Source organism: Notechis scutatus, chromosome 3 (genome assembly GCF_049901735.1).
Source record: "Notechis scutatus isolate UNSWTSFEM ecotype Mainland chromosome 3, rNotScu1.2, whole genome shotgun sequence".
In the NCBI taxonomy this organism is placed as follows: Eukaryota; Metazoa; Chordata; class Lepidosauria; order Squamata; family Elapidae; genus Notechis; species Notechis scutatus.
In genome coordinates, this window is record NC_142011.1 from 208,101,544 (window position 1) to 208,114,177 (window position 12,634).

Consider the following 12,634-nt stretch of genomic DNA (forward strand, 5'->3'; position numbering starts at 1 on the left):
AATGGGATAAGTGGTATAACTAGTTAGACAGTAGAAATAAAAATTAATGTATTTATGTACGTTGACCTAAATGGAAATGTTGATGTCACAGTGTTGCAAAGGTTGCATGTGAGTTTTTTTCAAATGTGGAAAAGTACAATAAAAATTACTTAAAACACACACACACTCACACACATACAAAATAGCCACCAACAAGAAACGAAATCCAGAGCCCCCGGGGAAAGGGCTGCAAGATGGCGAGGTCACCTTTCCCTCCACCTCCTGCTCCCTGGCCTCTATTTTCTATTCTTCATCTTCATTAAGTTTATACGAAGGTTGGAGTCGAAAGTAGAATTACGCCGACTTTTGCCTGCCCTTGCTCGAGGTCCCTCCTATTGAAACGGCTGTCACTTCAAAGATGTTGATTGCAGCGGAGATACCCAACTGGCTCCAGGCGCGAGACTGTGGGCTAACCATCCTGGTGACAGCTCAAACTCAACCCACAGTTCAGCTTTCAGAGTTACAGATCCCGAGAGGATGCAGAAGAACAGAATTGGGACCTTGGAGGTCTTCTAGCACAGCCCCCTTGCCCAAGCAGAAGACCCTAGACCATTTCAGACAAAGGGATGTCCAAACTCTTCTTAAAAACCTCCAGTGTTGGCTGGATACAGTATTCCAAGCGTGGTCTTACTAAAGCTTTATAAAAGCAGTACTAATACTTCGCTCACCATCTCCAGGTCAATGATCCAAAGACATCCAGCTTACATGCCTAAGGCAGGACTAGAACTCACCGTCTCCTGGGGATTGGCCCAATGTCACCCACCAGCTTTCGTGTCTAAGGCAGGACTGGAACTCACCATCTCCAGGTGAATGGCCATCCATCGTGCCTAAGGCAGGACTAGAACTCCTATCTCCTGGTTTCCAGCCTGGTACCTTCACCACTAGACCAAACTGGTCATCATCACCTATGAAGACTTGGGTGGCATGGGGTCAATTATTAGTGAAGCCACTTGTCTCCTGTTCATTCTGCCCAACATACCAGAGCCAATGGTGTTGGCACACACCGTGGGTCTCTTCTAACACAATACCATAAAATGGCCCTTAGGGAGTGTCCCTTTTCTGTCACAGAAGTCCCTATAGGACAGCAGATCATCCTCTATCATAGTGGTAGCTAACCTTTTTTTGGTTCCTGTGCCAAAAACTGTGTGCGCGCGCGCTTGCATGCCAGCACCCAGAAGGCAATGCGTGCCCCCCATGGCCCCTGCGCATGCGTGCGCAATCCCCTTACTTGCACTGTGCCTCCTAGCTGATTTGAGGCCCATTTGAGGCCTTTTTCGGCCTCTCAGAGGCTTGATGAAAGCCTCGGCAGCCCGAAAAATAGGCCCGTTTCGTCCCTTCCAGTATTTCCGGAAATACAGGAAGTGATGAAACGGGCCTATTTTTCGGCCTCCAGAGGCTTTCCTCAAACCTCTGGGAGGCCGAAAATCAACTGGGAGGCACAGTGCATGCACAGTGAGGTAGGTTTGCCTGTGGCTCGCATGCCGGCACAAATGGCTCTGCGGGCCACCTGTGGCACGTGTGCCCTAGGTTCACCATCGCGGCTCTATCGTCTCTCACGAGATCTAGACGATTCCTTGACGTTCTGAAAAGCTTTAAAAACCCTCTGGCATTGGGTCAAAAAATATTACGCCAGCTCAGCTGCACGATTATATCTGTAGACAAAAGCAAATATCCTTTTGACCCCAGTTGCATTGTATTAATGCTATCGTGCCTATTTATTTATTTTTAAAAAGAGGAATTTTATTGTTAAATCCTAATTTAAGGTTAACTGTCCAGAATTGTAGAAATAAAGAGGGACGGACATTCAAACTGTTTATAAATGAACAATAAATAAATATTTTAATTTGGCTCTTGGTTGCCAACCAAGGCTGTGTATTGTCTTCTGGTCCATTCAATTTATCTACTGAATATTCTATTCAGGGAGGCTGTTTTCAAAGGAAGATAAGTGTGAATAAGAATCAGAATCGAGCTGGAAGGGACCCTGAAGGTCTTCTAGCCCAGCCCCCCGCTAATGTAGGAGACCCTATATCATTTCAGACATTTTGGCTGTCCAGTCTCTTCTTAAAAACTCCAGTGATGGAGCACCCACAACTTCTGGTAGCAAGCAGTTCCACTGGTTAATTGTCCTCACTGTTCTTAGTTCCAGGTTGCTTCTCTCCTTGATTAATCTCCATTCCTTTCTTCTTTTCCTGGCTTCAGGTGCTTTGCAGAATAAGTTGAACCCCCCCCCCCCCTTCTTTGTGGCAGCCCCTCAAATATTGGAAGACTGCTATTTACAATGGTGGCAGTGTCCCGGGGTCAGCTGATCCCCTTTTACGGCCTTCTGACTGGCAAAGTCCATGGGGGAAACCCGATTCACTTAACAACCGTGCTATTGACTTAACAACTGCTGTGATTTGCTTAACAGCTGTGGCAAGAAAGGTCCATAACCATGTTGGCGAACCTATGCCACGCATGCCAGAAGTGGAGACTTTTTTAAGAAGAGACCGGACAGCCACTTGTCTGGAATGGTCTAAGGTCTCCTGCTTGAGCACGGGGTTGGACTAGATGACCTCAAGGTCCCTTCCAAGTATTATTCTGTAATTATTTTAACGAGTGGAACAGCTTGCCTCCAGAAGGCCCCCAACACTGGAGGTTTTAAATAAGAGATTGGATAATCATTTGTCTGAAATGGGGTAGGGTTTCCTGTCTGAGTTGGGGGTTGGACTAGAAGACCTCCAAGGTCCCTTCCGGCTCTGTTATTCTAAACTGCTTCCTAAACAAAGAGGTCATGAAGGAACGAATGAAGGAAAGAAGGGATGTTCAGTAAGAAGAAACCCCAACCCTAACCTTCCATCTTTGGCCGCAGACATTTGGGGTACAGCTGTGTCCCAGTTACACCACTTCTGCTCTCAGCTTTGTAGGAATAAATTGACTTATAATGGCATGGAGAAGTGAAAAAAGTATTCCCGAGGATTATCAGCTAAACTTAGAGACCTTTTCGGAGATGGGCGCATGGAAGCAGCGGTCCTTGCTTGGCCACACCGAGGTTGTCATTTCCCACCGGTTATATTTGCGGCAAACGATGGCAGCCCTGCGATGACCCAAAGGGCCATGGCACAAAGGCAACACTGAAAGACAATCAGTAGGGGTCCCTTTATTAGCGCCAACTTTGCCCCCAATGTCCAGGTTAACCTTCTGGGCTGCAGAAAAAACTCTCCCAGGCAAATAGCCTTTGGCTGCAGAGAATCAAGTCCAAAACATGGTCAACAAAAACTGTAACTGTAAGTCCAATCAAGGCAAAATGAAGTAATTAGTTCGGCAGGGCAGGAGCAAGAATTCCAGACGTGAAGGCACGGCAATAACTCAACTTGGTTAGGAAGACGCCAGGAACACAGATAAACCACGTTTGCTCCAAGCAGCTGCCACACTCAGCCTGCATCTCTTTTAAACTCTCATTCCCAGCTGTGGCTAATGAAGGGAATCAGGGCCCTTTCCTCCCCCGTAATCCATGCAACCCATGTTGCTCTCTTCTCCGTTCCTCCCTATGTGCCCAAGGATGAAGAGGGGGTGGGGCTGGGTCTTCCTCTGAATTCCCTCTTCCTTGTTCTACCTCTTCCCTCCTCTGCCCAGACGGACTTTGCCCTTCCCCAGTTTCCTCCTCAGCCAACAGAGCCACACTCCCCCTCCCTGTCTGCTGTTTGTCTTCCTCCTTGGATTCAGACTCCGACAGGGGCATGACACCCGCGGTCCAAGCCTTCTCCTTGAACATCTTTGTGCACGCTGGCAGGCAAGGGAAGGAAATTGTGCAGGTCAAAAATGCACAAACCAAGGGATGACTCAGAAAGGAATATAATAGGTGTTTTTCTCTTCCTCCAGCCCTGGATAAACCCAGCTGAAGGATAAATTCGGGTTAGAAAGGAAGCAGAAATATACCTTTCTTAAAATACAACCATGCGGTGCCAATGTGTCTGCGAAAATAATTTCCACTTCCACTTGCGACAGAAATTATGGTCAGCATAAACTGCCCTGGGCTCCTTCTCCTAATCCGGCCTGGTAGCCCTCAACTTGTAATTTACCTTTAGTGACGGTTCAAAGTTACAACGGACACTGAAAAAAAGTGACTCACGATGTTTTTCACACTTACAACCGTCCCAGCATCCCCGTGGTCACATGATTGAAATTCGGAGGCTCAGCAACTGGCATGGACTTATGACAGTTGCAGCGTCCCAAGGTCACACGATCCCCCTTTGCGACCTTCCGACAAGCAATGGGGAAGCCAGAATCACTTAATGACCATGTGACTAATTTAACACCTGCCGAGATTCACTTAACGGTGGCATGAAAATTCGTGAAATGGGACAAAGCTCACTTCATTTCTCACTTAACAATGGTTGCAAGGTATCCCATCTTGCTTAGCAGCAGAAATATCCAGCTCGGTTGTGGTCGTAAGTCCAGGGCAAAGCTGTATTATACGAAGAAATCAATGCAGCCCAAATTTCCTCCTGCTAAAAATCCAAAAGCTTGGCAACTGACTTGTATTTATGACGGTTGCAGGGTCCCCCTTTGGCGACCTTCTGACCACCATAGACAATGGGGAAGCCAGATTCGCTTAATGATTGCGTGACTAACTTATCAGCTGCAATGATTCACTTAGCAACAGTGCCAAGAAAAGTCATAAAATGGGGGGAAAACAGTTGCCAACTTGTAAAACATTCCTATGCCCGTTTCCAAGTTGCCATAAGAAAGAGGGTCGTAAAAGGTAAAGGTTCCCCTCGCACATATGTGCTAGTCGTTTCCGCCTCTGGAGGCTCATAGGTGATTCTCAATTACGTATCTCAGAGTCGGCTTCATACAGATCATAGAATAGAATAGAATAGAATAGAATAGAATAGAATAGAATAGAATAGAATAGAATAGAATAGAATAGAATAGAAATTGGCAAATGTGATTGGACTCACAAGGAATTTGTCTTGGTGCAAATACTCTCAGTACACATAAAAGAAAAGATACATTTGTCAAGAATCATCAGGTACAACTCTTAATAATAGTCATAGGGTACAATAAGCAATCAAATCATACTAGGAAACAGTCAATATAAATCGTAAGGATACAAGCATCAAAGTTACAGTCATACAATCACAAGTGGGAGGGGATGGGTGATAAGGAGCGATGAGAAGATTAATAGTGATAGTAGTGCAGACTTTGTAAATAGTTGGACCGTGTTGAGGGAATTATTTGTTTAGCAGAGTGATGGCGTTTCGGGGAAAAACTGTCCTTGTGTCTAGTTGTTCTGGTGTGCAAGTGCTCTATATAATGCCAGTATATCGCTCCTAATAAACCCTTTGAAGTTTTTTGAAGTTTGGCTCGAGCTTCGTGATTTACTTAAGGCGATTGCTAGAATCCTGACATCAGTCTTGTTTAGATATATAAATGCTGGGGACAATTGTAGTCGTAAATCAAGGACTGTCTGTATTCTCTGCCCACGTTCCTGGGTCCCTCACAGCTGATTTTCGGCCTCCCAGAAGCTTGAGGAAGGCTTCTGCAGGCTTAAAACTAGGCCCATTTCATCACTTCCCCTTTTACCGAAAATATCGGAAGTGACGAAACGGGCCTAGTTTTCGGCCTGCAAAGCCTGCAGAAGCCTTCCTCAAGCCTCTGGGAGGCCGAAAAAGGCCTCAAACCACCCAAAAATCAGCTGTGAGGCACAGTGCAGGTAAGGGGGCAGCGGGGTGGGTGGGGTAGCGCGCGCATGCATAGGGGGCGTGGGGGACGCGCATCGCTTTCTGGGTGCTGGCATGCAAGCGCAAGCATGCAATTTTTGGCACAAGAGCCTAAAAAGGTTAGCCACCACTGGCCTAGGCACACATTTTGAGGGACCCTCCCCCCTTTGCTACCAAGTTCTCATCCCCTAGTGCTGAGTATGGGAAAAGACCCCGTAGAAAACCACCTGTTGCTCCTTCCTTCTCCCCCCCGCTGGTGGTTAATTACTCCTGGCACAGATCTGATAATTGCTATTATTAATTATATTAATGAGCCGCTGCTCGGAGCTCCCAATGGATGGCGCGGCAAAGATAGCGCATTCCAATCTTCAAAGAGTAAAAAAGCGTTTTTTTTTTTAAAAAAAAGAGGTTTAAGGGAGATTTACATGAAATGAAAAGAGGGATTATTACATTTCGGTTAATTTTTACTTTTTGCTAATTAAGAGGGAGAGCGGAAGATATCAGAGAAAATCATCGAAGGACGATAGATTGGATTTTAAGAGTGAGAAATGCAGAGTTATGAATCTGGTGGTCTTAACATATATATATCCTGGTTGTATAGTTTTTAACTGTTAATTGTTTTAATTTGTTTTACATTGTTATTTGTATATGTCTTTTGGTGTTGTTCAGTTGTATGTTGTGAAAGAGCACCTTATTTCGTTGTTCTCAGGTCCTGAGTACAATGACAATAAATTTATCTTATCTTATCTTATCTTATCTTATCTTATCTTATCCCCCATCGTTTTTTAGAGGAGGTAGATTTTTTTTTCCTGTGCTTTTAAAGATTTTTAATGTCTTTTTGTATTTTTTGTACAAGTGGTCCTGTCTCAACAAACGGCCATAACTGAGCCACAAATTTCCACTGCTCAGCAAGACAGTTGTTAAGTGGGTTTTTGTCCCGTTTTACGACCTTTTCCTGTTGTTAAGGGAATCGCTACAGTTGTTATAGCAATAGCACTTAAGACTTATATACCACTTCCCAGTGCTCTCCAGCCCTCTCTAAGTGGTTTACAGAGTCAGCCTCTGGTCCCCCTAACAATCTGGGTCCTCATTTTACCCACCTTGGAAGGACAGAAGGCTATCGGAATAGAGCTGGGAGGGACCTTGGAGGTCTTCTAGTCCAACCCCTTGCTCAAGCTGGAGACCTTAGACCCGTGATGGCAAACCTATGGCATGTGTGCCAGAGGTGGCCCGCAGAGCCCTCGCTGTGGCCACGCGCACCGTCACCAGCTGCTCTTCTTGTTAGGGCTAGTTAGGTGGTCTTTATGGGCACCGGAGTGCTGGAAACGGCACAGAAAAATGGCGAAAAAACAGGCCGTTTGGAAGGCCCTTTTCAGGCTGTTTTCAGGTCATTTTTTCAGGTTGCTTTACGGCCGTTTTTTGGACTGTTTTCCAGGCTGTTTTCTGGGCCATTTTCCAGGCCATTTCCAGGCCAAAAACTCCCCCCCAAAAACAGCCTAAGAACATGTATGCATGCGCACAGCAGCCACCTGGTCTTCAGGTTTCTGGGGCTCTAGCATGCTAACATGCACGCGCATTCCATTTGGGGCACTCTTTCACTCTAAGTCCTTTAGAGCAGGGGTCCCCAACCACCGGGCCGCGGACTGGTACCGGTCCGTGGAACATTTCCTACCGGGCCGCCGGTTTGCTGGGCGCCGCCATCTTGTTTGACGAGAAAGTGCTTCCAGGTGAGCTTTTCCGGTTGGAAAGCGGCGTTTGGGTCCTGAAGGAATCCTCGCACCTTAGTTTCATCGAGGGGGGGCGGCTTCGAACGAAACTAAGGCGCAACGCAAGGCGAGCCGAGCGACCGTCCCGAAGCCGTCCCGAAGCGAAGCCCATCGACAAAGGTACAAAGGAGGAGTTGAAGGTGGCGGGAGAAGCGGGGACGGCTGGCTGGCCAGTCGCTCGGCTCGCCTTGCCTTGTCATGCGTGCTGATGCCGGTACCGGGCCGCGGATCATTTTGTGATGCCGGTACCGGGCCGCGGCACAAAAACGGTTGGGGGCCACTGCTTTAGAGTTCACGTCAGAGGGTTTGGGGGATCCGGGCCAGAACGTTAACCTTTTCAGACCGTGGACGCCCGAGTCTTCGTTTACATCGTGAAATACCAACCGAGGCTCCATTTGCCCTGGATTACCTTTCTGCTTCTTCTTTAACGATGGCAAACGGAGTCGGCTGCCGGCTGGGCCGGTTCTGCTCCGGGACTTTTTCTCCTCCTTCCAGCTCCTGCTCCAAAGAGGAGCTGGTGCTCCCTTCACGGCTGACATTGGTGCTGCGCCCGGGGCTGTTCTCGGTGGAGGCCCGAGGCGACTCGGTGTTCTGCTTCAGCGTCTGCAGCTTGGCCAGAGGGATGATGTCGCAGTTCTGCGGCCGGTGCCACACCGTCCGTTGGGTGGTGGCATTGTAGTAGTAGAAGCGGGAGGTGTTGGGGTCGAAGAGCTCCCACCACTGGTTCTCGTTGGTGCGCTTGATGCGGACGCCGGCGGGAGGGTCCCAGACGCACTCGCCCGTGATGAGGTTGGCGTACATACGCTCCCGTGTGCGAGGTTCAATGATTTCCACCCATTCCAACCTGTGCGGGGAGAGAGAGAGAGAGAAGTGTTAGAAGCTGGCATTGATTGAAACGCCTTTTTCTTTGCTTATTTTGTCATTTTACTTCCTTTTAGTTTTTTTTTTTCCGGTTTGCACGGGGAGGGGGAGAGTTTCCTACAGGAGACCCATGACAAGATAGGAGACATATAGTGGAAGAAAGAAGATAGGAAAGAGGGAGGGAGGGAGGAGAGGAAGGAGGAGAGACAGAGGGGGAGGGAGGGAGGGAGAGAGGGAGGGAGAGAGGAGGAATATAGAAAAGAGGAAGGAAGGAAGAAAGGAAGGAGAGATGGAGGGAGGGAGGGAGGAGACATGGAGGGAGGGAGGAATATAGAAAGAGAGGAAGGAAGGAAGGAAGGAGAGATGGAGGGAGGGAGGGAGGAGACATGGAGGGAGGGAGGAATATAGAAAAGAGGAAGGAAGGAAGGAAGGAGAGATGGAGGGAGGGAGGGAGGAGACATGGAGGAATATAGAAAAGAGGAAGGAGATGAAGGGGAGGGAGGGAAGGACGGAGGAGACATGGAGGGAGGGAGGAATATAGAAAAGAGGAAGGAAGGAAGGAAGGAAGGAAGGAAGGAAGGAAGGAAGGAAGGAAGGAAGGAAGGAAGGAAGGAAGGAAGGAAGGAAGGAAGGAAGGAAGGAAGGAAGGAAGGAAGGAAGATGAAGGGGAGGGAGGGAGGAGACTTGGAGGGAGGGAGGAATATAGTAAAGAAGAAGAAGGAAGGAAGGAGACATGGAGGGAGGGAGGGTGGGAGATGAAAGGGGACGGAGGGAAGGAAGAAGGAAGGAAAGATGGATTTATTGCTTATCCTTTTATGAATAGGAATCTTCTCAAGTTCTGGTTAGACCCTTCTAGGAGTCAGATAAGGATCAACAGAATTCAGGGGACGTTGGATTTAGTTCGCTTGTGACTACATAAGGATCCTAGGCTAATTCCTCTTTTGACTCTGCCCCCAGTCTCTGCCACCCTTCTCCTACCTCATCTCCTTCATGTGATATCTTGTATGTTAGCCCAGCCTCCCCCGCCCCCACAAAAGCATGTTAGATCCAGGAACATCCACAGTGTGTGTGTGTGTCAGGATTGTTGTTTCGACAAAAGCAGGCAAGGATCTACTCTTTTCATGTGCACTTTGTCTTTTTTTTTTTTGGCAACATTCCTGGTCACTCCACCATCTTTGTTGATGGTAACTACCACAGGAGACCTCAGGAGACAAACCGGCAAAGGCAACAAAAACACCGACCACAACCTCAAACATCAGCAAGAAAGATTGCAAAGGAGGTTCCAGTTGAATTCTTTTGCTCGGAAATTCCAGATTTCTGTTTTGGATTGTAACGGCAGATGTTTCAAACTACGGCACTGCTTATCCCTCCTACTCATACAAATAAATGTAATTAGCTACCCCTTCCCTTAATTGTGGCTTATGTTCTCAAGTTGTGAAAGGGAGGAAATTGTGGAAGACACCCATCGAAGACCGGAGAAAAAAAAACAGAAAAAAAATACAGATAAAACTTTCAAAAGCCATGTGGGAAGCAACCCCGCCGCTTCCTAGAAGAATGAAATACTTTGAGGAATATTAAAAAGGCGGAATATTATATTTCCCTCAAGGAGAAATGGAGAAACAGGTTTTTTTAGAGGCAGAAAGCTGGCCCCCCCACAGCAGATGCCAGCACTTAAGAGATAAGGAGCTTCTTGAAAGAAGAAGCCAACCATCGAGATCAGGGGTGTCAAACTCCATTTCACTGAGGGCTGCATCAGGGTTGTGTTTGACCTCGGGGGGGAGGGGTGTGGCCAGATCGATGTCACTCGTGTCGGGGGCGCCTGTGGCAGCCCGAGTGCTCTGCCAGCAAAAACGGGCTCCCGAGCTCCGTTTTCGGCTGCCACGGTCTCCTGCAACCCTCTGCCGGTGAAAACGGAGCTCGGAAGGGCCGCGGGCTAAGTACCCTGTGGGCCGGCTCTGGCTCCCGAGCCTCGAGTTTGACACCCCTGTTCTAAGAGGCCTCCATTCAGCCATGTTATGCATCTGAGCGCAGCCCACTGTCAGGATTCCAGCAATCGCTCTAATTAAATCATGATTCTCGAGCCAAACTTCAAAAAACGTCAAAGGATTTAATTGAGGTGACATACTGGCACTGCCCTGTATGAAGCCAACTCTGGCATATGTAATTTACAGTCACCTGTTACCCTGTTTCCCCCTCCCTCCTGGGTGTCTCATAAACCAGATTCTCCAAGTTGAGCACGTTCACAGGCTGGGTGTCATCATTCACGTTCTCCAATTAAATATTGTTCTGACCCAAACCTTGTTCCAAGGAAACAAACACCAGACGGAGGTAACAGCAAAACCTTTTCATGATTCTTTACAAATTCCATTCCTTCCCGGTTAAAAGGCTGTTTCCAACTAATTGTCTCTGATAAGAACGAGCTTTGCCAAGGTGGTGCAAAGCTGACAAGAACACTAGATAAAGTTACTCAGAAATATTTCAAACAAAAAGTCTCCAAACACAAACTAAGAGAGTCCACAAGGCTTGAGTGCAAAAACTTCTTTGCTTCCTGCAAAGAACTCTGGTTTCTCAGCTGGCTTTTATCTCTTAAAGGAGGGGCCATTACCTTGCAGCCTTACTCCCGAGTCTGCCTGTGCTGCTGCGGCTGCTCTTTCCTTCGAGCAGCCCTGCGCGCACGCGCACTTGGCACAGGCTCCTCGGGGACTTCATCATCACTACTGCCAGCCTCCACAACCTCCAAAGACAGCACTCCACTCCCTGATGGTCCAGGCCCCTCATCTGAGTCCTCGCTCTCCGAGACCTCAGCTGTCCACACCTTGCTGCCGGTGAACCACAACAAATATATTTGCGGACAAAAGCTCCAGTAGTTTAGTTACAAACTTTTAAAGATGAAGAGTTGGAATGTACTTTCGATTTCACACTGTTGCACTGCTCTTCCAGATTTCCTTCCTCCTCCCCCCACCCTTTTTTTATGGCAACTCCTAAAACAGGCATAGGAACGTTTTATGAGTTGACACCCACTACAACCCACCAATGCACGTGGCCAACAAGGACTGCAAGGCCCACCTGGTTCTGCTTTTCAAAGCAACGGCGAGCGAGCTACAATTAAAACGGAGGCGGCTCCAATTCGGTCATGAATTATCTCCTGGGTTCTAGGAGGCCCTTCCAGTTCTGGCTTTGCTCCCAGGTTGCTGCGTCTGTGCAACCAGTCCCGTTGTGGTGCATTTAATTTTCTCCCCCTCCCACCCCGTTTATGTCTGCTCTGCTTTTAAGGACCTATTCTGATTTGTTAGAAGCTCCTCGGAATCCAGAAGGGAATGGGATGAGAACAGTGTTCTGGTTGCTGTAGGAACAGCAAACGGGTCGCCAGGGTTCAGAAGAGCGTTTCTGGCCTCCTGGATGCACCGTCGTTGCCCAGAATTGTCCATTTTTATTGTTGTGCCTTTGGTTGCCATGCAGGGAGGCATCTCCCAGGAAACACAATTGGTTTCCATGGCTGCTTTCCTTGCATCTTGCAAAGATTCCCCAGCATCAGGGTGATTTATTGAAGTAGCAAAGAAAAGGAAGCTGAGGGACTCTTGATGCTATCTGCGCACTGGTGGTTTTCTTACAGGTACAGCTAAGTAGCACTGATGATGTTACCTAGTAGGGTAATGAAACCACCACCCAGCTCAGAGACCCCTAAGAACCCCAGAGTCATCATCATCATAGGCTTTCTCCTCCTATTCCTCTTCCTCCTCCTCCTCTCCACATCCCCGCTCACTTCCAGCACTGATGACGTTATCTAGCAGGATAATGAAACACCACCAAGCTCACCACCCCCCAAGGATTCCAGAGTTGTCATCCTCCTCTCTGCAAACTCACCATGGCCAACTCACCACGGCCAACTGGCCCCGGACAAATCACCATAGTCAACTGGCCCCAGCCCATTCACCATGGCCAACTCACTAGGGCCAAATGGCCCCAGCCAACTCACCATGGCCAACTCACTATGGCCAACTGGCCCCAGCCAACTCACCGTGGCGAATTCACCATGGACAACTAGCTCCAGCCAACTCACCATGGACAACTCACTATGGCCAATTCACCATAGCCAACTAACCATAGCCAACTCACCATAGCCAACTCACCATGGCCAACTCATCAGGGTACAAGAGTTACACTCATATTAAAGAAATGGTGGAATAGAATAATTAAAGAAAGGATGCCAAACGAGGGACAGAATGAAAGGCAAATGATAACAATTAAAATATATTTTTTTATTTT

General features: G+C 47.9%; 1 protein-coding gene across 3 annotated transcripts in view; it reads right to left on the minus strand.

Moving 5' to 3' along the window:
- The window catches only part of ARHGAP39 (Rho GTPase activating protein 39), a 162,227-nt gene that overhangs the window by 79,379 nt on the left and 70,214 nt on the right, over nt 1-12,634 (minus strand). For all 3 annotated transcript variants that reach the window (XR_015748307.1, XM_087958886.1, XM_087958885.1), the window contains exon 2: nt 7,917-8,351. Coding sequence is in view for 2 of the 3 variants with exons in the window: in XM_087958886.1 (XP_087815012.1) it covers nt 7,917-8,351 (435 nt within the window). In the remaining variant the exon portion in view is untranslated. The remainder of the gene's footprint in view (nt 1-7,916; nt 8,352-12,634) is intronic.